General features: G+C 40.7%; 1 protein-coding gene across 8 annotated transcripts in view; it reads left to right on the forward strand.

Annotated features, from left to right (window-relative positions):
- cluha (clustered mitochondria (cluA/CLU1) homolog a) overlaps positions 1 to 23,789 on the forward strand; it is a 39,453-nt gene extending 15,664 nt beyond the window's left edge. For 5 of the 8 annotated variants that reach the window (XM_039756924.1, XM_039756931.1, XM_039756930.1 and 2 more), the window contains exons 11-26: positions 901 to 1,196; positions 5,400 to 5,504; positions 5,767 to 5,867; positions 5,949 to 6,101; positions 6,334 to 6,396; positions 6,628 to 6,878; positions 7,013 to 7,097; positions 9,397 to 9,550; positions 9,737 to 9,876; positions 10,056 to 10,136; positions 10,217 to 10,342; positions 15,890 to 16,011; positions 16,151 to 16,244; positions 16,490 to 16,624; positions 21,925 to 21,998; positions 23,303 to 23,789. In XM_039756924.1, the coding sequence (XP_039612858.1) occupies positions 901 to 1,196; positions 5,400 to 5,504; positions 5,767 to 5,867; positions 5,949 to 6,101; positions 6,334 to 6,396; positions 6,628 to 6,878; positions 7,013 to 7,097; positions 9,397 to 9,550; positions 9,737 to 9,876; positions 10,056 to 10,136; positions 10,217 to 10,342; positions 15,890 to 16,011; positions 16,151 to 16,244; positions 16,490 to 16,624; positions 21,925 to 21,998; positions 23,303 to 23,450 (2,128 nt within the window). In that variant the 3' untranslated portion in view covers positions 23,451 to 23,789. The remainder of the gene's footprint in view (positions 1 to 900; positions 1,197 to 5,399; positions 5,505 to 5,766; positions 5,868 to 5,948; positions 6,102 to 6,333; positions 6,397 to 6,627; positions 6,879 to 7,012; positions 7,098 to 9,396; positions 9,551 to 9,736; positions 9,877 to 10,055; positions 10,137 to 10,216; positions 10,343 to 15,889; positions 16,012 to 16,150; positions 16,245 to 16,489; positions 16,625 to 21,924; positions 21,999 to 23,302) is intronic. The other 3 variants (XM_039756925.1, XM_039756927.1, XM_039756928.1) reach the window with 3 other exon arrangements.
- The last annotated feature ends 1,794 nt before the right edge of the window (positions 23,790 to 25,583 follow it).

Raw genomic sequence — 25,583 nt, forward strand, 5'->3', positions numbered from 1 at the left:
TTTCCCTTTATACTACAGGTTTTCCAAGTATTTGTTAGTTTTTGCAGTGGATCATTGTTGGTTTAGAACCCAACGTTGGTCATTCTATAACATTTGCCTTAGACAAAGAGACCTACTTATACGTTTTAATTTAAATAACTTGCCGTCTGATATGGACATATTTGTATATCTCTTTCATGAATAGCTTATTTGTATCTTTGGTTGGGTAGCTTTTATTATTCCTTGTGAAATGTAAAGACTTGTCAAGCGAGAGAGAGCTAGTTGGTTGAGGTCAGGTACCTCTTGCCTTGTCACTTGAAGGAGCCAGTTGGCACAATGGGACACATGGTTTTGTAAGCTTCCTCTTAAGCTACAGCAACCTTCAGTGAGAGAGTTTGTCTCTTTTTTCCTTTTTTTCTGTTTTTTTTCTCTTTCTCACTTAATAGAACAGAAAGTGAAGTTTCCAGGAGAATAAGAAAAAAATAACTTGGCCTTCCTTGGTACTGAGATCCCAGATCTGTTCCAAATGTTTAAGAAGTGTAGAACAAACTAAAAATATGAAAGTTTAATACTGTAAATAACTTGATTTGGAAGACAACACACTGATGGTCTCTTCACACATACACACAATTTGTATTAACACCATGAAAAGGAAAAAAAATGTGATAAATGTGCCCATTCAAGCAAAGGGCAAAGCACTAGTTTTTGTGTTTGCAAATAATGTGCTATAAACGTAAGTAACTGGCTTTGCTAAACCAATTTCAGTTTAGATTTGGTGCTATATCATTCAAAGAGACTTGGTTGTCTGCGTACATTTTTATGCTAGTAATGGAAAGATGTACTTTTTGTAATGCAGAAACTTGCAAATGACTACATTTTATATGAGCTTCCATGTAGATCTAGTTTGTTTTCCTCATTAAGGTACCTTCTCTTCATGAAGATGGCTGCTTTGCAACTGATGAAACAGAAAGCTAATCAGGAAACCAAGAAACTTGAAAATGGTACATCTGTTTCCATAACTCAATCGGCAAATAAAGAAGAGGATCAAGATCCATCAATGTTACACACTATTTCTGCTGCGTCATCTATCTCTGTCACAGACAATGGGGACTGCAAGAGTCTGGAATCCTCAGAGGGTAAGGATGGAGACGAGAATATCCCAGGTTTGGCTGAGGTTAAAGAACTGGCCACAGCTGTAGCGGCACAGGATGGAACAGGTATATGTGACTCGTAGGCAGTAGCAGAGAGAATGGGGAGTAGGATCTTGAGAGAAAGAGGTTTGTTAAGGGTCTAAAATTGTACTTTATTCAAAATGGTCTGGAAAACCAGTTTAGCAGTCCATGGAAAACTTACCTGGCTACAAGAGCTAATCAGCTGCATTGACTCACTTCAGATCGAGACCTGCTTGTGTCAGCATGCTGATTTTTACAGGGTGAGGCAGAACAGACGGACGTTTTTACAAAATCACAAAATTGTTAATTTTTTCTTAGAAACTTATTGAAAGATTTGAGTTAATACTGAAATAGCATTTGACAATTTTAAGTGTGGAAAACATCTCCCATGTGGCGTCCGTTATCACTGATGCATTTTTGAAGACGTTCATGGAAGCTGGCCTCCACTCTTTTCAACATCGCTCTGTCAATTTGGGCGACTTCCACACAAAAGGCTTCCTTCAGTTCCTCCAATGTACGGGGCTTATGCTTGTATACATGTGCCTTGAGGTGACCCCACAAGAAATAATTGCACATGGAGAAGTCAGGGGACGAGGAGGCCAATGAATTTCACCAAACCTGGAAATGAGGTGACCAGGGAAGAACATCCATTGATGCTCTAGCTGTGTGGGCTGTCGCCCCATCCTGTTGAAACCACACATGCCGGATGAGAATACGTTTTCGTTATAATTCAGGTAAAAAGAAGTTGTTTATCATCTCGATATAGCGCTCCCAGTTCACGGTAACAGCATTCCCATTATCGTCTTCGAAAAAGTAAAAGTAAGGTCCATAGCGCACCAAACTGTCACTTTTGGGCTGTGCAGTGGTCTTTTCGTGTGATTTTTTTTTTTTTTTTTTTTCGGATTTTCAGAAGCCCAATAACGGCAATTCTGTTGATTCACCAAGCCATTGAGATGAAAATGAGCTTCATCACTCATGAACAAAATGAGGTTGGTCATTGTGCTCAAAAATTGTTTCCATTTCATGTGCTAAGTTCAGTCGATGTGCGTAATCCCCGACCTTCAACGGTTGCACAATGGCCAATTTTTAGGGATGGAAATGCAGGTCTAAATGCAAAATACGCCTTACCGAACAATTACTGAGGTCAAGTTCAGAAGAATGCTTCCGAGCAGATCGACTTGGACTGCGCAGCAGGACTAGTCATACGCTTTCCACATTTTCAGGGGTACGTGCCGTTCGTGTAGCCCCCCGACGGTCTTTTGTTCAGTAGTGTACCTCGTGTACGAAGTGCTTTAACCCAATGTAGGATAGTGTTACGAGCGGGAACAGCGTTATTTCTGTGGATATTGAAATGGCAACGAAACTCACGCTGAACTGCGGTAATAGATTGGTTGTTATTGACAAAACAGTCGTACGCAAAAACGCGGTGTTCTATTGTCCATGACTTCAACTAAAAAGAAATTAAAAAAATTCTAAGACTTCGAACCTAAGCCACCTACCGAACATCTGTCACTCCACCTAGTGGTGAGTTCTAGCCGTTTCAAAGACGACATCTGTCCTTTCTGCCTCACCCTGTATTTTATGCTGACTATATTGGAAGCTCAGGTAAGCCGGTTACAGAATCATCAATACTATCGCAATTCAAGTTTCCTTCTGGACAAAGTGTGTTTCTGGTCATCCAGATGTTCTTACATATTTTGTATTGCAGTTAGTGCTGGGCGGTATGACCAAAATTCTATATCACGGTATTTTTCTAAATTATCCCGGTTTCACGGTATTTGACAGTATTTTTTTTCCCATGCATGAGTGGATGTTAACCACATTTTCCACTGCAATTACTGCAGTCGACTGGCGAAGAATAACCTATTCCACTGTCATGAGAATTGTACAAAAAAACATTTTAATGTGCACACAAGTATTAATGCAGGTTTGCATGGCCCCATAAAGTGATAGTTTTCAAGGGGGTGGCACTAATGAAGAGAACGAATCACATTGCATGACAGTTGCAGTCAAAATATAGAACCTTTTTATTGAACAAATTTTGCAAACAACTTAAACTATAATTTTGACAACATATTTTTAACCATCCAAAGAGGCATTTAGACTTAGTAAAATATCCAGAGGTGCTTGTCAAAAGTTGTATTGCACTAAACATGTCTTAGAAAAGGAATAAATAGTGAATATTTTTTGTAAACCATCTACACTTTCTGTTAATGTTAACAATCTCTGTCCACTGAAACGTTAAGGTGACTTTTTAAACAACTTTGCCATCATTTAAACTGCCTAATATTTAAACTAAAAAATATTAACAATAAAATAAATAATAGTGCAGCTTCCAGTAATAATACTATTACTTCAAGACTTCAAGCCCAGGTGCATTACACAGTATTCACCAAATAAAAATAAAACAAGTGCAACTTGGTGATGACATCTTTACCAACTGAACCATCATTTAGGCATATTGCATTAATATGGACCTTGCTTCAAGCTAAGCTATATACATAAATAATAAAACTGCAACTTGCATTTATAATGTTATTTGTGGTATAGCCCTACAGAATCGTATTAGGGCCACAGTGAAAAGAAAAAAAAAAAATACGGACACAGGGAAGAAAAAAAACAAACTATATGTCAAGAATAAAGTCGACATGTTGACTTTGTTCTCGACATTTCCGCTTTAATTTTGACGCTTATGTTGAGATTAAACTCGACATTTCCACCTTATTCTCAGTCTATTTTATAGTTAAAGTAGAATGTCGTAAACTAAACTTCATCCTAAAATCAATCTTTACTAGATTTTCTCAAACCCCATCATAAGTTAATGTAGCACATTAAATGCTTGTGTTGTGTTCCCCGACCCAGTTGTTAATCATTACACTTCTTAAACTGACTTCCTCTGCCCTAAGAGGAGGCTCCGGCAGCGATCGCCGCACAGAATCCATTCACTTCATCATATTCCTGCTCTCTAAAAATTAGAATGCTAAAATATATACTTGATACAGAGGAAATCAGTTTAAGAAGCACGTACCGATTTAACATGCCTCTGGGATCACTTAACACAAAGCATTTAATGTGCTATATAACTTATGACGGGGTTTGAGAAAGTCTAGTAGATATTCATTTTACAAAGAAGTTTAGTTTACGATGTTCTACTTTAATGGCAAATTACAAGAATGACGTAAACATGTCGACTTTAATCTTGACATAAACGGTGAGAATAAAGTAGAAATGTCAAGAATGACGTCAACATGTCGACTTTAATCTCGTCATAAGCGTCGAGATTAAAGTCAACGTGTCGTCACACTATTACACAGTATCCAGGCACATTACACAGTATTGTAAAAAAATAAAACAAGTACAACTTGGCTTGAAGTACTATCCCATAGTATAGAAACAGTATTCACACATTTGAACATAATGGTCCACAGCCGACCTTTTAAAACCAAAGTATCTCCAGGCAACGGCCATGACTCCTTTTTTTTTTTTTTTTCCCAGCAAAAGTTCTTCTGTGTCATCATGTTCAACTTTATCATCATCTGTCCATTTTCACCGCGCAATACCTACACTACCGCATGTACTCCATTGCATGCCTATTTAGTGGTGTAGCAGTGAAAAAGAGCCCCCGCACAACACCCCCACTAACACATATACTCTGTTGTATGTAATTAGTGGTGTAGCAGTGAAAAAGGTCCCACCTTGAACAGTTTCCCACTGCGCCACATTCTGAACGTCGTTTAGGCAATTTAAACCAGTGTTGCGGTATAAGAAAAATCCATATCATAACAAAAATAAAATGTTTTCGGTATGAACTGGTATACTGCCCAGCACTATTTGTAGTTTTAAAAATTTTTTTTTTTTTTGTGTTTCATTAAATTTTCTATATATATATATATATATATATTTTAAATCCTTCTTGATCTCTCAGAGACCCTAGTCCCTTCTACCCTTGAATGTTGCGTGTCTCTTAATTGGCGTGGATTAATTTCATCTGCTGATGCACCCCAATTTACCCTTTATTTCTGGCTTGTGTTAATTGGTTGAGTATGAATAGAAAAAAGGCATGAATTAAAGCTGATTGGGTGTTGGTGGTGGCTTATGATTTGATTTTTGCAACTTTACAAAATCATTTTTAGCAATTTTTGTTCTCAATGATATTGTGTATTGATATGGAGTTGGGTTTGTAATTTCCATTTAAGTGTGAAACTGTGTGTTTCTGGATCACTCTGACTTGTCTGTGCTCCTCCCCAGCAGACCCCAAAGGTTATGAAGTTGTCCAGAATGCATGTAAAGCAGTTGGCTCCATCAGCAGCACTTCCTTTGATATCCGCTTTAATCCAGATATCTTTTCTCCAGGTGTGTTACTTTTTTTTTTTTCCCCATCTATATAAAGGCAAGCACTGTAAACTTTGTGGTGTAAATGATTCACAGTTTCATAATGAAGAGACTTCATTTATTGCAGATGAGAAAGATAACCTCTTTAAAAATGTATTCTTTAACTTGTAAGAGGTAGTCTTTTCACCCATTATGGACTGAGTTAAGACTGAAACTTTAGCGGCCAGCTAGATCTCTTATTGCTGTTTTCTGGTCTGTGTAATACACTGTCTTTTCTTTACAGGAGTACGTTTTCCAGAAAGTAGTTCAGAAGAGATTAACAAGCAGAAGCAGCTGCTGAAGGATGCCGCTGCTTTCCTGGTGTCGTGTCAGATTCCTGCTCTAGTGCGTATAAATTTGGAGTTACCAGTTGAATAAAAGTGTAATATCCCGTTCTTATTTTTAATGCCAATCTCATATTTGTAGATCAAAGACTGTCTTGACCACAATGCCCTGCCAATGGATGGAGCAACTCTGACTGAAGCTTTGCACCAGCGTGGGATAAATATGCGCTATCTGGGTACAGTGCTGGACTTCATTACTAAAACACCGTCCAGGGGGCAGCTTGATCATGTTTATGTGAGTCATCTCCTTGTTCTTTCTTCCTTAAAAATGGTGTCCAGTTGCACTGACAAAATACTTGTTTACATTTTTTGTGAAAAATGTGGTTCTTCAGGTTAGACCTGACAAGTTGTGAGCTGATGCCTACTTAAAAATGTAGTTTTAAATAAATTCATTCGACTTGGAAGACCACTTGTTGTCCTTAAAATATTTAAGCTGCTGCTTCTTTTTTTTTTTTTTCCTCCTGCAGAAAATAGGAGTCAGCGAAGTGATCACTCGTTCTGCAAAACACGTGTTTAAGACATATCTCCAGGTTAGACTGCTTGCCTTCTCTTTTGAAAGTGTGAATGCTGGGCTTGATATGCTCTCTTTCTGTGTACATGTTGTCTGCCTATGCCTCTGTTGCATGCTTTTATGAATCTTTATACAGTGCATCAAATGAATCATAGACTGATTTGCATTGTTCTGGCACTCCTGTTCAAGTGGTCCATTATTGCGGTGTGTGTGTTTTTTGTTTTTTGTTTTTTTGTTTTTTTTTTGGCAGGGTGTTGAACTGTCTGCATTATCAGCTGCCATAAGCCACTTTCTGAACTGCTTTTTGAGCTCATTCCCTGACACAGTTGGTCACCTTCCAACAGATGAGCTAGTATCTAAGAGAAAGAATCGGCGACGGCGAAACAGAGCTCCTGGGAGTGGTGGGGCTGATAACACCGCTTGGACCAGTCTGTCACCCTCTGACCTCTGGAGGAACATCAGCTCAGAGGCGCAGAGCTATTTTCACTTTACTCTACACAGGTAATCTTGCCACTCTGTCTTTGGGAGTAGCTGTGTCGTGTAGTTTATAGGGCATATCCAATAGAGGGCATGGAGGCCTTCTCTTGTTCAGTGTGCAAGGCCTGCTTCTCACTTAAATCTTCACTTTCTCACAGTGAGACTGTGGATCAAGCTGTGGAGAAATATGGGCTACAAAAAATCAGCCTTCTCAGAGAGATTTCACTGAAGACTGGTATTCAGGTTAGTAGCTTTAAAATTTTGGTTTTCCTTCTGCTCTTGGTAAGAATGAATAGCAGTGGGCTAGAGATGCCTCCTAGCTCAAGAATCTCTCCTTCGTTCAGTATCAAATAAATTAGAAATTAGTGATCTTTGCAAAGCATTCCTTTATTTGTGGAAAATTGGGCAAATCTTTTAATCAGGTTCTTGCGTATGAAATATTCAGTATTAGAAAATTTGTTTTATATACATTTTCTGAAAGTTGCCCTTTAACCTGTCTGTTTTCCATAAAAATACAATTGGGCCATTGCAATTGCATTTAGAATGAATGCAAATTTATTTTCAATTTAACATTTACCTCTCAGTAAGCTGCCAAAGTCACTTTTTTTTTCCATCAACAGACAATTCGGTCATTGGGGCTCATTTATACTTCACGCTCAGAACGCGCACGCATCATGGCTGCCACGTGTTCCCAGCGTTCATTTCATGCGTCCTCTGAGCAGGTCCTCAAATTAACATGACGCGTGCGCGAGTTGCAGTACCAGCAAAAAGTCGGGGGGGCGTAGTGTTCTAAAAGCTGAATGTGACGTCAGTCTCTGTATACGATCTACATGTGACAGAAAGCCGCTTTGTGGATCCCCTGGGATTGATGTGCGCGCTTTGATTGATGAGGTGAAGCAAAATGCCGACACGCAGATGCATTCGTGGTGCTTTTATATTCAAGTATCGCATATTCCCAATCGTAACGACACAATACTTTTTAAAAGTCTCACATACCATCTTCTGTGCTGTCTTTTTTTCTGTGGCTTCCTCCGGACCTGACAGCAGCGGCAAACAGCAATAGATCGCCACACCGAGCACATTAAATGTATGATATTCCAACTCTCTGCACATTTTAGAATCCTAAAATTTATACTTGATATCACTTTCATGATGAAATGTATTAAAGTATGTATGTTACATTTTACAGATAAATCGGTAATTTCATTTAAAGAACACTATTAATAATTCCACACATGGGGGTGACACGGTGGCAGAGCAGTAGCGCTGCTGTCACGCAGGGAGTCACGTCGCTGATATTCCCTGCCTGGAGTTGACATGTTTTCCTGCTGGGTTTCCATATTGTGCTCCGGTTTCCTTCCAAAGATATGCAGATTTGGTGACTGTAAAATGACGCTAGTGTATGTGAGTGCTTGTATTCACCTTGCGATGAGCTGATGCCTCGTCCAGGGATTGTCTCTGCCTTGTGCCCAATGCTAGCTGGAATGGACACATCCCTTGGTTGATGGATTTAATCATTAAACATAATTTTCAGAGAAATTGCTGTAAGGTGTCATCGGAATTTAATGGGTGTTCCAGGCAATTCACATCACAGCGAAGCCGAACCTGTTCTCACCGCGATAATATCTCGCACTGCCACCTGTTGGATTCCTCCAAGTTTACGTAAAGTACGTGCGCAAGTATAAACAGTACAGCGCTTGCGTAGCAGGAGCGTCCGCTGCAGCATGCGTCGCGTGAAGTATAAACCTGGCCTTCAAGCCAATATAAAGGCAGCATTAGGGAAAAGTGGATGTGCAGAGATATGAATGGCATTCATTTTTAAGATGCCACCTTTACAGAATGGCAAACAAAGCATTTTATAGTTGTATCCATCAGTAAATCTTTTGTGTTCTTGCTCATATTGACAATCCCATTTTAATTAAGAGACACTGTTTATGCTGGGTGTTTTAGTTTTGGCTTTGGTTGAAATCTGTGCATCACATTAATATAAAGATTACATTTTATATTTGGTGCATCATCTGACTTCAGGAAAGCATGGAAACTTTTGCCCAGCATAGCAATGTTTTGCTTTTTCTAGCAAGATATGCTGTGTAGGTTAGAAGTGTTTGGGGTTGGGCGTGTGGGAGCCTTTTAGTTTCGTTAAGAGAAAAAGTCATGGAAAGATAAAACCCTTCTCACAAACTGCTGTATGCTTTACTTTCCATATGGATAAAGTATTTACACTGGTTCTGTATACTTTACAGAGAAAGATACCAGGGTTGTAAAATAGTATCTGATACGGCTCATATTAGAAAAATAACTTTTTTCCATTCGAGGTTACAAGTTGCATGAACAATATATTTATATGATAAATATCTAAATGTCTCGACAACAAACGCAGTGGCATCTCATTCATGTTAAATATATACATGCGAATTATGGATGATTTTGATTATTGCTTTTGTTTGTCTAGATTTAAGCAGATTATGCCCATCACTTGATGTTGTTAGGTTTTGGTTACAGGGGCCACATTTTGCCCTTCATCAATCTTTGTGTTTTGCAGATTCTGATTAAGGAGTTCAATTTTGACGGCCGTCACAAGCCCACATTTGTCGAAGAAGATATATTGAATATCTTTCCTATAGTGAAGCATGTAAACCCCAAGGCTTCGGATGCATTTCACTTCTTTCAAAGTGGTCAAGCCAAAGTCCAGCAAGGTATAGTATTTCCGTAAAGAACAGTTCTAATGATAAACTTGTTTGTGTAAATATTCATAAGACTTTCTTGATGATGTCTTATTTGGTATGTTGTTTTTAATTTTCTTTGAGTTTGTGTTGGTTTTTGTTTTTTTTTTTGCAAAGTTATTCTGCCTCTTTGACCAGCTCTGTTTTTATATTTGCTAGGTTTCCTGAAAGAGGGTTGTGAACTAATCAATGAGGCTCTAAACCTTTTTAACAATGTTTATGGAGCCATGCATGTGGAGATATGTGCTTGTTTGCGACTACTGGCTCGTCTCAATTACATCATGGGAGAATACCCTGAGGTACAAGCATATACATGGAAGTTGTAATGTCAGACACTGCGAACCCAATGCAAATAAGTGAACGCTATCATATTTGACTCTCTGTCCAAGTTACTATTTCTTAGGGATTTGAAAGCAGTCAAAGTTGGGTAACTATTTAATGTTGGAGCCCTTTAACTATTTCTCTTCTCCATCTTTAGGCTCTTAGTAATCAACAGAAGGCTGTGCTGATGAGTGAAAGAGTGCTTGGCATCGAACACCCGAACACCATACAGGAATATGTAAGTGCTGTTGCTATTGTTTTTAAAGTGCATTGGCACGTGACATAGTCAGACTTATACAAGTCGTCTTTCTTTTCCAGATGCATTTGGCTCTGTACTGCTTTGCCAACGGCCAGCTTTCAACTGCCCTCAGATTGCTGTATCGTGCTCGCTATCTCATGCTTTTGGTATTTGGTGAAGACCACCCAGAGATGGCCCTATTAGATGTACGTATCTTTAGTTAATTGCTATCTGAATTGTCTTTTGGGACACATGAGGATCATTTAAAAATTCTCCTTTTGTGGGTGTTAAGTGTGAATTCATAAAGCAGTGGAGAGCAAACTGTGTTGTGCTGTAGGTCTATGGTGCCCGTAGGTTTTAGTTGATGGCAGGCTGACAAATGGCAGCTACTTTGCCTTTGTCAATTTTTTTGTTCTAGGCTGCAGACACAAAGAGAAGAACAAAATAAAAAAAATGGCAGGCTAAAAACTAAACATTTCAGGAACAACTCAAACTTTAAAAATAGCATTTAAGGTTAATTTGCAAGTTCAACTTATGGATCTTTCTTTATGCTACTAGAGAAAAGCCAAGCAAAATGACACCTTTTATTGGCCAACTAAAAAGATTACAATATGCAAGCTTTCGAGGCAACTCAGGCCCCTTCTTCAGGCAAGATGTAATAATCAATAATAATTTTTTTATGCTACTAAAAAAACTTTAATGGCAATTATTTTGTTAAAATAGTGATCCGTGTAGATCTTTGTCTATGATTTCCTGTCTGTGAGCTCCGTATTACATGTAATGGATAGCTAGCATCATGTGAGCTCCCTTTATATCACCTTCTGGTACATTCTGCATCGTTTATAGTAGTTTAACAGCCTGTCTGCCTGCCTGCCTGGTGGACTTTATTAAATTTAGATTTGTCAGGATACTTTGTCCTTACCTGTTGACTCAATCATATGGCAATAAAGTACCTACTTAGATTCTTACTAGTGTAGATACTCGGATATTCTGTTCAGGCACTATTCCCAGCTCCTCTTCCAGAACCATGAGAAGTGACCATACAGTTTCTTTAAAGAAAGATATAAATCATGTGTCATTACATACTGCAGTCTACTGGCTTAATAAAAAAAATGCCTTTGTAATTATGTCATGTGTATACTCTAGTTCTGTGCTTTGATGCATTAATTCATATTTATATTATCCAGTGTGAGACAATATTAAAAGCTGAGGAAAATTTCAAACTAGCACTCTTGACATAAGGACCAGGCTTTGCAAGAAAAGAAATTATTTAAAATCAACAGAAAGTTTGTCGTCTTCACGTATGTTTGTACAATAAATGGCTGATAACTGTGGAAAGCTTAGTTTGTGTCATTAAGGTGCAGCTCACCAAATGTTCAAAGCATTAATTTGGGAAGGGATATGCGCTTCTGTTGGCAGCAATACTAGGGACTTGGAAACCTCGGGTTAATGACTGGCTGTTTCCATAGTTGAAGTACGGTACTGCAGTTCAAGGACCAGTTACCAAGTAAATAAAAAACTGAAGAGACCTGTTTGCCTAGGACTTCAGGAGACCCTGAAATGTCTCATCGCCTTACTGGTTTGGACCTGGTTGAGAGATCACTTGACTCCAAGCCCTGATGAGCATCTTTATAAAAACAAATTCCAGACGTTTTTTACAGAGCTGATACCTTTCTTATACTATGGAGCAGGGTTCTGTAATTATAATTATGACTTGCTGCTTGCATATAGCAGAGCTTCTGTGCATTGAGATCTGGACATGCTTGTGTTGTTTCCTTATCTTGTCAGTATAGTTTACGTAAGTTGAGGTCACAAATTTATACAAGTAGAATGATTGGGCTTTTAGTTTTTAATGTTGTGTCTGACAGTTTATGCAGCAGTCCTCACATCTGCATGAATAAATGGCACAAATGCGTTTATTTATATAGGTGTCTGCTCATCTGAAAGTCACAACTTCATGAAAACAATTCAGACTGGGGGTAATAAAATGGCACCAGTGAAGTCAACCAGATAAATTTGTTAATATTTGTTAACAAAAATCATACAAAACAAAATCTTTTTTAGCATTCGGATTGTTAGCCTAAGTTTATCCCAGGAAAAAATGAGCCGAAAAATGTTACCTTTTTTTTCAACAAGAAATAAGTAAATACCAAAATATCAACATAAATACATTAGGAAAGGTATGTCTGGGGTAGTCTGCTGTACCGATTGAGATTTTACTTCACGCCTGAGTTGACCGTGTTCCAGTAAAACGCTTGGAAACCCAACATGGACACTTCCAGGAGAGCCTTTGTTGTGCTTGCTCCTTTGGAACACAGATAACTACTGAACAAGTTCATAACATCACATAAATTGTATGTATTTTGCACATCCAAACATTGCAGCAACGTGTCCACGTATATAGAAGGTGGGCAGTACTATGTATACAACTAATCTAATGGGACAAAAATAGAAAGAAGTACTAATGAGCAGCAGAATAGTACAGCTTTCACAAACTGTTGAGGAGAGCTGAAAGCATCTTGGATTTTGGTTGACGAGGCTCTCCCAACTGTCCAAGTTGAAAATTTGACTTGTAGTGGCATTCCAGTTAAAACGTCTTACTTGGGACCTGGAAACTCCAACTTCCTAGTTGAAATGGAATGCAGCATTCGTACGTCTCCTTTGATACGTTTTTGCACAGTCACCAACACACACAGCCTGATGTTGCAGTTGGGGCAATAGAAGTGGGGTTCTTTGCTCACTTTTCCTATAATATTTTTTTTTTTACTGTTGCTTACACGTGAAATGGTAGAATGTCGGTGCCCTATCTGCATGATTTACACACATACTGCCTTTTTATAGGCTACCACTGCATAAGGCTTAGTGACTTCCACATTTCTCCTGGTTTGAACATTGACGTTGCTGCATTATGAACAGTGCTTAGGGGGCCAATGTCTGTTTGGTCCTTGTACTTGATTGCAGACATTTTGCCTTTTTGCCACACAGCTACTGTCACACCATGGTGAATCTTCAGGTGACCAAAGGCACCGAGCATATCACAACGGTTCAGTTGTACAGTGCCATACCCATCAGTTAAACTGTTTGTGACAATCGTCATCATTAGTGATAAATTCTGGCAGTGGTTCAGTTTCAGTCGGTTCTAAAACTGGCTTTATGGCTTTTTCTTTAACATTGTTGTTTTTGGCTGCATTCTCCATCGCTCTCATGAATATTGATTAGTTACCATAAAGTGGCAGAATGAATATAAATATTCCTGATTGTATCCACTAGATGACAGCATAACCTAAAGTGGATCATGACACTCACCTGGAGTCTGTCTTGGGCTTGACTGTAACAGCATAGAATTGCAGCTCAAAGCGTGCTGGTGGTTAATAAGTACAGCTTCTTGTTTCTTATACAAACCGGATTCCAAAAAAGTTGGGACACTAAACAAATTGTGAATAAAAACTAAATGCAATGATGTGGAGATGGCAAATGTCAATATTTTATTTGTAATAGAACGTAGATGACAGATCAAACGTTTAATCCGAGTAAATGTATCATTTTAAAGGAAAAATATGTTGATTCAAAATTTCACGGTGTCAACAAATCCCAAAAAAGTTGGGACAAGTAGTAATAAGAGGCTGGAAAAAGTACATTTGAGCATAACGAAGAGCTGGAAGACCAATAAACACTAATTAGGTCAATTGGCAACATGATTGGGTATAAAAAGAGCTTCTCAGAGTGGCAGTGTCTCTCAGAAGCCAAGATGGGTAGAGGATCACCAATTCCCACAATGTTGCGCAGAAAGATAGTGGAGCAATATCAGAAAGGTGTTACCCAGCGAAAAATTGCAAAGACTTTGCATCTATCATCATCAACTGTGCATAACATCATCCGAAGATTCAGAGAATCTGGAACAATCTCTGTGCGTAAGGGTCAAGGCCGTAAAACCATACTGGATGCCCGTGATCTCCGGCCCTTAAACGACACTGCACCACAAACAGGAATGCTACTGTAAAGGAAATCACAGAATGGGCTCAGGAATACTTCCAGAAACCATTGTCAGTGAACACAATCCACCTGCCATCCGCCGTTGCCAGCTGAAACTCTACAGTGCAAAGAAGAAGCCATTTCTAAGCAAGATCCACAAGCTCAGGCATTGTCACTGGGCCAGGGATCATTTAAAATGGAGTGTGGCAAAATGGAAGACTGTTCTGTGGTCAGGCGAGTCACGATTCAAGTTCTTTTTGGAAATCTGGGACGCCATGTCATCCGGACCAAAGAGGACAAGGACAACCCAAGTTGTTATCAGCGCTCAGTTCAGAAGCCTGCATCTCTGATGGTATGGGGTTGCATGAGTGCGTGTGGCATGGGCAGCTTGCATGTCTGGAAAGGCACCATCAATGCAGAAAAATATATTCAGGTTCTAGAACAACATATGCTCCCATCCAGACGTCATCTCTTTCAGGGAAGACCCTGCATTTTTCAACAAGATAATGCCAGACCACATTCTGCATCAATCACAACATCATGGCTGCGTAGGAGAAGGATCCGGGTACTGAAATGGCCAGTCTGCAGTCCAGATCTTTCACCTATAGAGAACATTTGGCATTTGGCGATCATAAAGAGGAAGGTGCGACAAAGAAGGCCCAAGACGATTGAACAGTTCGAGGCCTGTATTAGACAAGAATGGGAGAGCATTCCTATTTCTAAACTTGAGAAACTGGTCTCCTCGGTCCCCAGACGTCTGTTGAGTGTTGTAAGAAGAAGGGGAGATGCCACACAGTGGTGAAAATGGCCTTGTCCCAACTTTTTTGGGATTTGTTGACACCATGAAATTCTGAATCAACATATTTTTCCCTTAAAATGATACATTTTCTCAGTTTAAACTTTTGTTCCGTGATTTATGTTCTATTCTGAATAAAATATTAGAAGTTGGCACCTCCACATCATTGCATTCAATTTTTATTCACGATTTGTATAGTGTCCCAACTTTTTTGGAATCTGGTTTGTAGCTTAGAGCAAGGCTTTATTCCCTTTGGACCTTCACAATTTTTGCCAAACATTTTTAAAGTTTTCCATTGGCTCCTTCTCTGTCTGACTTGCTTGAGTGAGACCATACTGATGAGATATTCACTGGTTGGTTGTCGCTTGTGTCATCAGACAGGCAATGCGTCTCTCTTTCTCACCTGCTCAGTTTTTAACTCCTTGCTGGCTCGGATTTGGTCGGTTCAGTGATTTGGTGTCTTTTGTGTAAAATGAAGTCAAATAAAGTGGACAGTAGAAAAAAGCAGGGTAAGGCCAGTGTTAAGTGTAACTTGGAAAGAAAATGTAAACTCATGTGAGTAACCACAAAGAAATGGACATGTGTAGTGCAAAAGAGTGCCATGAGAAGGAAATATTTAAAAAATAAAAAAAATTGGGATTATAATGGGAGTGACTGTTCAAGCAGGTCCACAATCCCCAAAGTTGCTGATCTTTTTAAGAGAACCGTGTCCTCCATGTCTTCAATATCCAAGTCTAGGTTCTTTATTTGTGTCTTTGGTTGCTGTGAAAGACTCCTATATTGAGGCTGGTTTTAGTTCATGATATTAGTAGATCATAGCATCTGATGACCTGCCAAGGAAATCTGCAGCCATTATGGCCTTTTGCAGTCAGGTTTGTCCAGCCCAACTTTAGAGGTACATGGCTTTTACAGTGACTGCAGTCTCTTAAATGTTCCCCACAAAGCTATCATCAAAAATCACCACAGTTTTGTTTTGTTTTTGCAGAGCAACATTGGTCTCGTCCTTCATGGTGTCATGGAATATGATCTGGCACTACGCTTCCTAGAAAGTGCTCTAGCCATAAATTCAAAGTATCATGGAGCTCGCTCCCTTAAGGTTGCACTCAGGTAAGTCCTAGTTTATGATGTGGAGAGTCCATTTAATTGGGGTTTGAAGGACAAGAGTTAACGCACAACCAAGTTTTGAATGTAGTCTGGCTGTTAAGGGGAACATCTAACTTTCCTGCTCCCCCCTTGTCTCTGGCAGTCACCATCTCGTCGCTCGAGTCTATGAAAGCAAAGCAGAGTTCCGGTCTGCCTTACAGCATGAGAAAGAAGGCTACACCATCTATAAAAACCAGGTAAGGGAAAAGAGAGCACATGGAGGGTTTAGACTTGGACTGAGCTCAGTGGGTGGGAAGGCCTTACTGGGTGCATAATGAATGGTCTCCTCTTGTTTTAGCATCCACTGGTTCATTTTTCTGTCAGATGTGGCAGCTCCTAAAGCAGCCTCTTGTGTTGGGGTTGCTTTAAGCTCCTGTAACTTGACACAAACGGAGACCTCTTGAAGGTGAGCCCGGTTTAACTGTTTTATGTCGGCTGGCAGGTGGGTGAGAGCCATGAAAAGACCCGGGAGAGCTCCGAGTATCTGAAGTACCTGACCCAGCAAGCTGTGGCACTGCAGCGGACTATGAATGAAATCTACAAAAATGGCTCCAGTGCGAACATTGTGCCTCTCAAAGTGAGTTGTATATAAATAAAAAGTTGCAAGTCCAATGAGACGCTCTTATTTTTTTTGTCTAGTGTTGAGATTTTCAAGAAATTGGTTATCCTAGTGTCAAAAGTGGAGGTATTTGGGTGGGATGCTTGGAGCGGTCTTGAGCTGTCTTTTGAAGTCATGTTGATTTTATTGAATATACATCATGTTGTCTGTAACATTAACAAAAATGATATTTATACCGAACTTAACATTCAAAAGAGTCTGGCTGCAGCATTTGTAATTGACAAAATATAAGCCATTCTCACTTCTTCATATTCAGAAAGAGATAATTGATAATTAAGAGGACATGTCCAGATTTAATTTTAATCACACTGAACTGAAATGTGCAATTTTTACCACCCTTCTTTTAACTTCACCTGTTTGTTGACTGGTACAAAGCTTGTAATCGATATTTAACCCACTTCCTATTGTCCAACCGACTTGAAATTTTGCTTACTTACTCACTTCCGATGACAATACATGAATCAATAATCAGTTTAACTAATTAATGAATTAATCCATGTTAATTAAGAAATGAAATTTTCATACAAAGATATAACAATAGATGGTGCTAGTAACAGATAGAAATATTAAAGGAAGTGTTAAAATATTGATTACAAAATTGTACTAAAACAAACCCAAGACTAAAATGTTGAAAATTTTATATTTATATATATATATATATATATATATATATATATATATATATATATATATATATATATATATATATATATATATACTTTTTAAAAACCTTGCTTATATTAAGTTTAAAAAAAAAAGTGTAGTCCTCTTCTTCTTCTTTCGGCTGATCCCGTTAGGGGTTGCCATAGCGGATCATCTTCTATATCTTTCTGTCCTCTGCATCTTGTTCTGTTACACCATCACCTGCTTGTCCTCTCTCACCTCACCTGTAAACCTTCTATTAGGCCTTCCTCTTTTCCTCTTCCCTGGCAGCTCTATCTTTAACATCCTTTTCCCAATATACTCCGCATCTCTCCTCTGCACATATCCAAACCAACGCAATCTCGCCTCCCTGACTTTGCCTCCCAACCGTCCAACTTCAGCTGACCCTCTAATGTACTTATTTCTAATCTTATCCATCCTCGTCGCACTCAGTGCAAATCTTAGCATCTTTAACTCTGCCACCTCCAGCACTCTGCCTCCTGCTTTCTGGTCAGTGCCACCGTCTCAAACCCACATAACATAGCTGGTCTCGCTACCATCCTGTAGACCTTCCCTTTCACTCTTGCTGAATACCCGTCTGTCACAAATTACTCCTGACACTCTTCTTCACCTCCCTTCCACAATCCCCATTACTTTGTACTGTTGATCCCAAGTATTTAAACTCATCCACCTTTGCCAACTCTACTCCCTGCATCCTCACCATTCCACTGACCTCCCTCTCATTTACACACATGTATTCTGTCTTGTTCCTACTGACCTTCATTCCTCTCCTCTCTAGAGCACCTCTTCAGGGTCTCCTCAACCTGCTCCCTACTATCACTACAGATCACAATGTCATCAGCAAACATCATAGTCCACGGGGACTCCTGTTTAATCTCGTCTGTCAACCTGTCCATCACCATTGCAAATAAGAAAGGGCTCAGATCCGATCCCTGATTTAATCCCACCTCCACGTTGAATGCATCCGTACAACTCTTATGTACTTCTCTGCCACACCCGACTTCCTCATACAATACCACAGCTCCTCTTGAGGCAACCTGTCATATGCTTTCTCCAGGTCCACAAAGACGCAATGCAACTCCTTCTCGCCCTCTCTAAACTTCTCCATCAACATCTTCAGAGAAAACGTTGCATCTGTGGTGCTCTTTCTTGGCATGAAACCATACTGCTGCTCACTAATCATCCCCTCACTTCTTAACCGAGCTTCCACTACTCTTTCCCATAACTTCATGCTGTGGCTCATCAATTTTATTCCCCTGTAATTACTGCAGTCCTGCACATCCCCCTTATTCTTAAATATCGGCACCAGTACACTTCTTCTCCACTCCTCAGGCATCCTCTCACTTTCCAAGATTCCATTAAACAATCGGGTTAAAAACTCCACTGCCATCTCTTCTAGGCACCCCCATACTTCCATAGGTATGTCATCTGGACCAAGGGCCTTTCCATTTTTCATCCTCTTCATACCTGTCCTTACTTCCTCCTTGCTAATCCTTTGCACTTCCTGATTCACTATCTCCACATCATCTAACCTTCTCTCTCTCTCGTTCTCTTCATTCATCAGCCTCTCAAAGTACTCTTTCCGTCTGCTCAACACACTCTCCTCACTTGTGAGTACGTTTCCATCTTTATCACCCTAGCCTGCTGCACATCTTTCTCTGCTCTGTCCCTCTGTCAAGCCAATCGGTACAGGTCCTTTTTTCCCTCCTTAGTGTCCAACCTCTCATACAAATCCTCATACGACTTTTCTTTAGCCTTTGCCACCTCTCTCTTCACCTTGTGCCTTATCTCCTTGTAATCTTGTCTACTTTCTGCATCTCTCTGATTATCCCACTTCTTCTTTGTAATCCTCTTTCTTTGTATACTCTCCTGTAGTTCTTCATTCCACCCCCAGGTTTCCTTTTCCTCTTTCCAGATGTCACGCCAAGCACCCTTCTTGCTGTCACCCTTATTACATCTGCTGTAGTTTCTCAACTGTCTGGTAACTCTTCACTGCCACCCAGTGCCTGTCTCACCTCCTCCCTAAACTGAACCTTGCAGTCTTCCTTTTTCAACTTCCACCATTTGATCCTTGGCTCTGCCCTCACTCTCTTCTTCTTCTTCTTCTTCTTCTCCAACGTCGTCCTACAACCACCATCCTATGCTGCCTAACTACACTTTCCCCTGCCACTATTTTGTAGTCTTCAGTCTCCTTCAGATCAGCTCTTCTGCATAGGATGTAATCTACCTGTGTGCATCTTACCCCACTCTTGTACGTAACCCTATGTTCCTCCCTCTTAAAATAAGATGGCAAAATCCACTATCCTCTGACCTTCTTCATTCCTCTCATTGACACCATACCTACCCAACACCTCCTCGTCTCCACTGTTCCCTTCACTAGCATGCCCATTGAAATCCGCTCCAGTCACCACTTTCTGTTCCTTGGGTACACTGTTCATCACTTCATCCAACTCACTCCAAAAATCTTCTTTCTCACCCACTGCACACCCAGCTTGTGGTGCGTATGCACTAAAAACATTCATCATCACACCTCCAATTTCCAGCTTCATAATCATCACTCTGTCTGACACTCTTTTCACCTCCTAAACACTCTTGACATACTGTTCCTTCAGAATAACCCCTATCCCATTTCTCCTCCCATCCATACCATGATAGAACAATTTGAATCCACCTCCAATCCACCTGGCTTTACTCCCCTTCCATTTATTCTCTTGCATGAACAATATATGAACCTTCCTTCTTTTCATCACATCTGCTAACTCTCTCCCCTTACCAGTCATAGTGCCAACATTCAAAGTTCCTACCCTCAGTTTCACTCTCTTTACTTTCTTCCTGCCTCCAGACACGTCTCGCCCCTAACCCCTCTTCTTCTTCTTCGGCCAACAGTAGCCCAATTTCCGCTAGCACCCTGTTAGCTAACAGTACTGGGGCTCGACTGATCCGGTATGGAAATTTGTATTGTCCGCATGTTGATTTGGCAAAATTTTACACCGGATGCCCTTCCTGATGTAATCCTCCCCATTTATCTGGGCTTGGGGGGAAAAAGTGTACTAAAAGGTAAAAAATAAGTCTCTCATACTTCATTTGTAAAAATTGAAATTGCTAAGTTTTTATTGATTGATGAAAAGCGCCCATGCTTTTATTTTACGAGTGAAGTAAGAGTTATGACTTATTTTTTACTTTTCAGTACATTTTTTTATTTTTTTTTTAAACTTAAGTGTGGTTTTTAAAAAGTATTTTTTATACATATATTATTTTTTTGCTTGCTTGTTTAAACTTTACTTAAACATTTCAGGTGCTACAAACACCAGACTACTGGTGAATGTGCTGTAAGCTACTTAAGTATGGGGCAAAATTAAATTACAGTAGAGTCTCGCTTATCCGACATAAACGGGCCGGCAGAACGTGGGATAAGCGAAAATGTTGGATAATGGCAGGTGTTAAGAAAAAGCCTATTTAACGTCAAACTGTTATAATTTTACACATTATGAACCTAATAATCATGTTTTACAACTAAACAGAATAAATTAACTGTAAAAAATTAACTTACAGTTACAGAATTGTCTGAAGTTAAATACTGTATGTACTGTACTTAAAAAGTTCAGTCCTGTGATGATTTAAAGACATTTTTGATCGTAGTCTGCTTTCCTGACGAGTGCTGTTTCTTCGCTGTCAAGTCTCGCCATCTTTGTAGCATCATTATGTCGATTCCTGTAGCTGCTTCTTGTTGCTCAATGTAATTAATTGCAGTTTCTAGAGCCTTAACTCCGTCACTCATATAGTCAACATCTGTACGAGTGTATACTGTTTACTACAGCACGAGTGCTTTGGACTGCGTGCACATTTGCAGAACGAATTACGCTTGCAAACCGAGGTTCCACTGTAATTAGCTGCGGTAGAGTCGGAAGCAACAAAAAATAAACTACGCTCACAACTTGCAGTTCTTGTTGCTGATTGATGCGTTTTTTTGTTTTTTTTTTCCGGTGGGACGTCGGATAATACGGAATGTTGGTTAAGCGAGACTCTACTGTATTATGATGTCTCAAATAAAAGTATGAAATGTGACAACAAATAAAGAAAAAAGTGTAAATGTGTCAAGGGAATATATATTTTGTTGCTTATTTATTTCATTTTGTCTGTGCTATTCCTCCACCTTCAATTTCAAACTGTCACTTTGTAACTCATCAAGGCTGAGTGGGCGGGCTCTAGCGAGTGCTGCATTTTCATTGGTGAATCGGCAGTACGCCGGACTTGAACCTTCAGCCATGCAGTGCCACATTTACAACAGACTCCCAAGGATGAGTTCAGAGCTAATAGAATTCAAGTAGACGCTTTGCAAAGGAATTCTTGCACTCTTTGCCGACGTGCACAGTCCCAGCTTTGGACATCGGCAGCACATAATGTCCACTCTGTGGGCGACTCCCCACCCAAAAAACAGTACCTGCTTGAGCCTGCGCTCTCGGCTGTGATGAGTGAAAGTGTCAGTTTGAAACTCGAGCCAACTTTCATGTTGCTTTTGGAGGAAAATTGCAGACAAAATGGACCCTTTTGTAGTTCATAGTTTTGGTTTCAATGTTCTTTTTGTCTTTCTGCAGTTTACAGCCCCCAGTATGGCAAGTGTCCTGGAGCAGCTCAATGTAATCAATGGCATCATCTTCATCCCCCTCAGGTATGAACATAGCAGGGCTCCTTTTCTATTGGAGTGTAGTATTTGATTCAGATTGACTTCAGGGGTGCATTGTTTGCCCAATTTAGCATTTTTAGGGTTGTTTCCCCTGGTGCGTTTGGGGCAGGTTGGATTTTATGTAAAGTCAAAATTCCAGCTTGACAAAACACAGGTTAAGTATCTCTAGGCATTAAAAAATAAAAAATAAATCCCCATAACATGAACAAATATAAAATATGTGATTGTTGCTGATTATTTGTCCAGCCCTTTATACATTTGACTTAGCGTTACTTTTCTAGTGGGCATTCGTGCAGAATCTTGGCCCACAGTCCCTGTGCTCCCTCATGTTAACATTTTTCTTTTTATGAGACAAATGGATTGAGGGAGGGAGGGACGTCTTTCTTTTCAGTGTGCTTTAAGCTCCTACAAGCACACACACCACGTGCAGTGTAAGAGTGAAGGTGGCTGCTTTTCAGACTGGGCACAGTTGCTGGCACAGAGCTCTCTGCTTGGCAGAGGGGATCTTTGACCTAACTTGGGCATCCAGCTCCAAGGCTGTCTGAAGAAGTAGCTTCCATGCCAAACAAAGTGCCCGCTCTTCACTCCACAGAGAGTGCGTGGTTGGCTTCTCGCCCCAAGGAGCTTTCTGCTCACGTGCATAGATCAGCGCTCGGCTCCCACAAAGAGATCGAGTCTTCAGGTCCTCAAAGTGATGGGATTGTCAGCTAGTTTTGAAAGAAGGCCCGACCGCCGCCGATTGGATTGAAGTCCCTTCCAGGTTCAGCCTGCGGTCATAAGCCTAAAATGAATGACCGTTTGGACATCTTTTTGTCTGCCGGAGCCTGTGTGGAGATGCCAGCTTGTTATCTGGTGAACTTCTTCAGGGCCGACAGCCATTCATTCAGGAGTGCAGGTGTTTGGGTGCAAATGGCTTACCCAGCCTTGTGTGCCACTAAAGCCTAACAAAAAGAGCAATGGCCACTTTATTGTAGACTGTGGTGGGATCTTTACAAGCTTGCATTATTTTTGTACCCATTGTATTGATATCTTTTTCTTTTCTTTTCTCAAAAAGTCTTTTTTTGTTTCACCACCTGAGCGCCGGAATACTGCCATGCAGGTGGTCTCCTATGTGAATAATTCTTTTTTTTGTCGCTTCAGAATTGTATGTGGCCAAGGCGATGGGCCCATTCATTCTAGCAGCACATAACTCTCATCTACAGCGATCAGTGGTGCCATGTAGATCAAGCGCCAAGGCTGTCTTTAATGATTCTTGATAAAGAGCAGATATTTTCTTTGTCCCCTTCCAGCCAGAAAGACCTAGAAAATCTGAAGGCTGAAGTGCAGCGACGTCAGCAGCTCCAAGAAGTGGCACACAGTGGTGACCAGGAGGACGAATGCCAGTCCGTCACAGAAAAGGAACAGGAGGACCCTAGTCAAGGACTGCAGCTGGATTAGAATGTGTTAGCGTAAACCTAAGGGACACAGAATGTCAAATTTCTATGTGTAACAGATTAATAGGGTGACTTGAAAAATAACCTTGCCTGTGCCAGCCAGCTGGGCCTGCGCTGGACCCCTTGAATCTGAACTGCTGTGCCAGCTGCACTGCCACCTTTCCTGCTCATACTGGTCCTTGAGGAGTGGAGGTGAGAGGCCGAGTCCACTCGTAGCGTGACCAGTGCTTTGGAGCTGCCCATCACAATCCCCTCCTTCAGCCACACACCTTTCCATGAAACTGGCTGCCATATCTTCAGTCCTCTTGAAGGTGGTCCTGCCAGGAGAATAGTGGTGCGCTTTTTTAAACCATCCGTGCACCCTCTTCTATTGGTGGTAAAGGGCCATCTTTTCTTTTGAGCTGTGTTTTTGAGTGTTTGTCAGTCTAAACTATGCATTAAAACCGTCCTCTTTTTATTTAAGCCATACTGAAAAGAAGGTTTGGTGGTCTCTGGGTCATGGTGAAGGTTCAGCTTAGTTTACAAGACATCTGCCTTGATCATCTGTGCATTTGGTTTTTCCACATCGCTAAGTTTTCTTGTGCCCCTGGCTGGTCTGCCCTTTCTGGCGTCTTCTCAAGATGATTCGTTTCTTGACTAACATTTGCTCCCCGAGTCTTGCTGTGGCCCTTGAATTACACAAAAGTTGGTCCAAAATGTAGAGCTTGGTGTCGTTCCAGTTGTGTTCAGTAAATTTGACTGCTAATAACAAAAGTTCAAAGTTGTGGGATTTGTTGCTTTTGTCTGAACATGTGCAGAAATTACACGAGCTGAGGGGCTGCCTTTTTTCTACCAGGGGGATGTTTGCCTGCCATCTTCTCTCTTCTGTTCCCCCTGGTCTGTAAAATCGTAGCTGGCCATTGCAATGTTACGATTCTTGCCTCACCAGTTCTTGGTGTTTTGTGTTTGAGGAATTCTGTTGGGAAGGGAGACCATGTGACAAGTCCACAACCCCCTGGTCAAGTGCCCACCTCTGTGCTCGTTTTGGCTCAATGGGCAATAACTGGAGTGTAGATTCTTGTTACCAAAAAAGTTTCATTTGTGTGAGGCCTGTAAATACAAATTTGTTGACTTTTCTGTTTAACAAATGAACACCTGAAATGCCATCTCTCCAGTTGGCGAAGGACCTGGCGTTTTTAATCAAGCGGGGGGCCACGTGGAGTGGTCTTTGCACGTGTCATTTTATAAGTAGGTCATTACAAGTCTCACTTCAGTCTCTGCCTGTGGCCCTAATGCCCTCATGTTCAGTGGTCTGCATCCTGCCGTCTGTCTGGCGCTGGTGGACAGGAAGCACTTGATGTTTACAGTCTCGGCTCTCGTGAATGTAACCAGTGCAGGCTGATCTGCTGTGCCGCTAGTCGTTTTTCTTAATGATGAATACCAGAAGCCTTTACAAGTCACTAATGTCTACGATTACACGACCCCCTTTCACACATACAGGTTTCCTCACAAAGGGATGGACAAGATGGCACACAGCAGCTCATGGTGTTCCCCTGCACACTGATGCTAACTCACCAGGAGGCTCAGGAGTCAACAAAAGAAGAGCTGATGGGTGTAGTGGTTTGCTTTTGATCTAAACCATTAGGAACATGGCAGGACATTTGCACATGCCACACTGCCACATGCAGTCAGCTCCGTCCAGCTGTGTAGAACAGTAAATGTGTTCCTCTGAGCCTCGTCACTCGTGTGTTCTCTTGACAAGCAGGGGTGATGGACGGCAGTGTTGTTGAAATTTCAGCACCCTCTCCCCTCCACATCACACGTTCTTGGGGGTCCCACTGTGTGTAAACAAATCCCCAGCCCCCCGTGGGGTGTATGTGTGAAAGGGGCCAGAGCAGCTGATTTCACCATGAAGTGTGGAGGTCGTCTCAAATGCTGTAGGCTTCATTTCCTTGCAGTATGCGAGAAAGGTCCTAGATGCCCCCAAGCCCCCTAGTCATGCAGCAGGCCCTTGCCAGTAGCAGACGGTGTCGTTCTGCTGTCTCCCAAATAATAGTATTGAACACATTGCTTGAAGAACTGGGAAAACTGTCTTTACAATATGCAAAATAAAATTGAATGTTCAGAATTTGTATGCATTGTCATTTAACACGTGAAA

The sequence above is a fragment of the Polypterus senegalus genome, chromosome 6 (assembly GCF_016835505.1).
Source record: "Polypterus senegalus isolate Bchr_013 chromosome 6, ASM1683550v1, whole genome shotgun sequence".
NCBI classification, from domain to species: Eukaryota; Metazoa; Chordata; class Cladistia; order Polypteriformes; family Polypteridae; genus Polypterus; species Polypterus senegalus.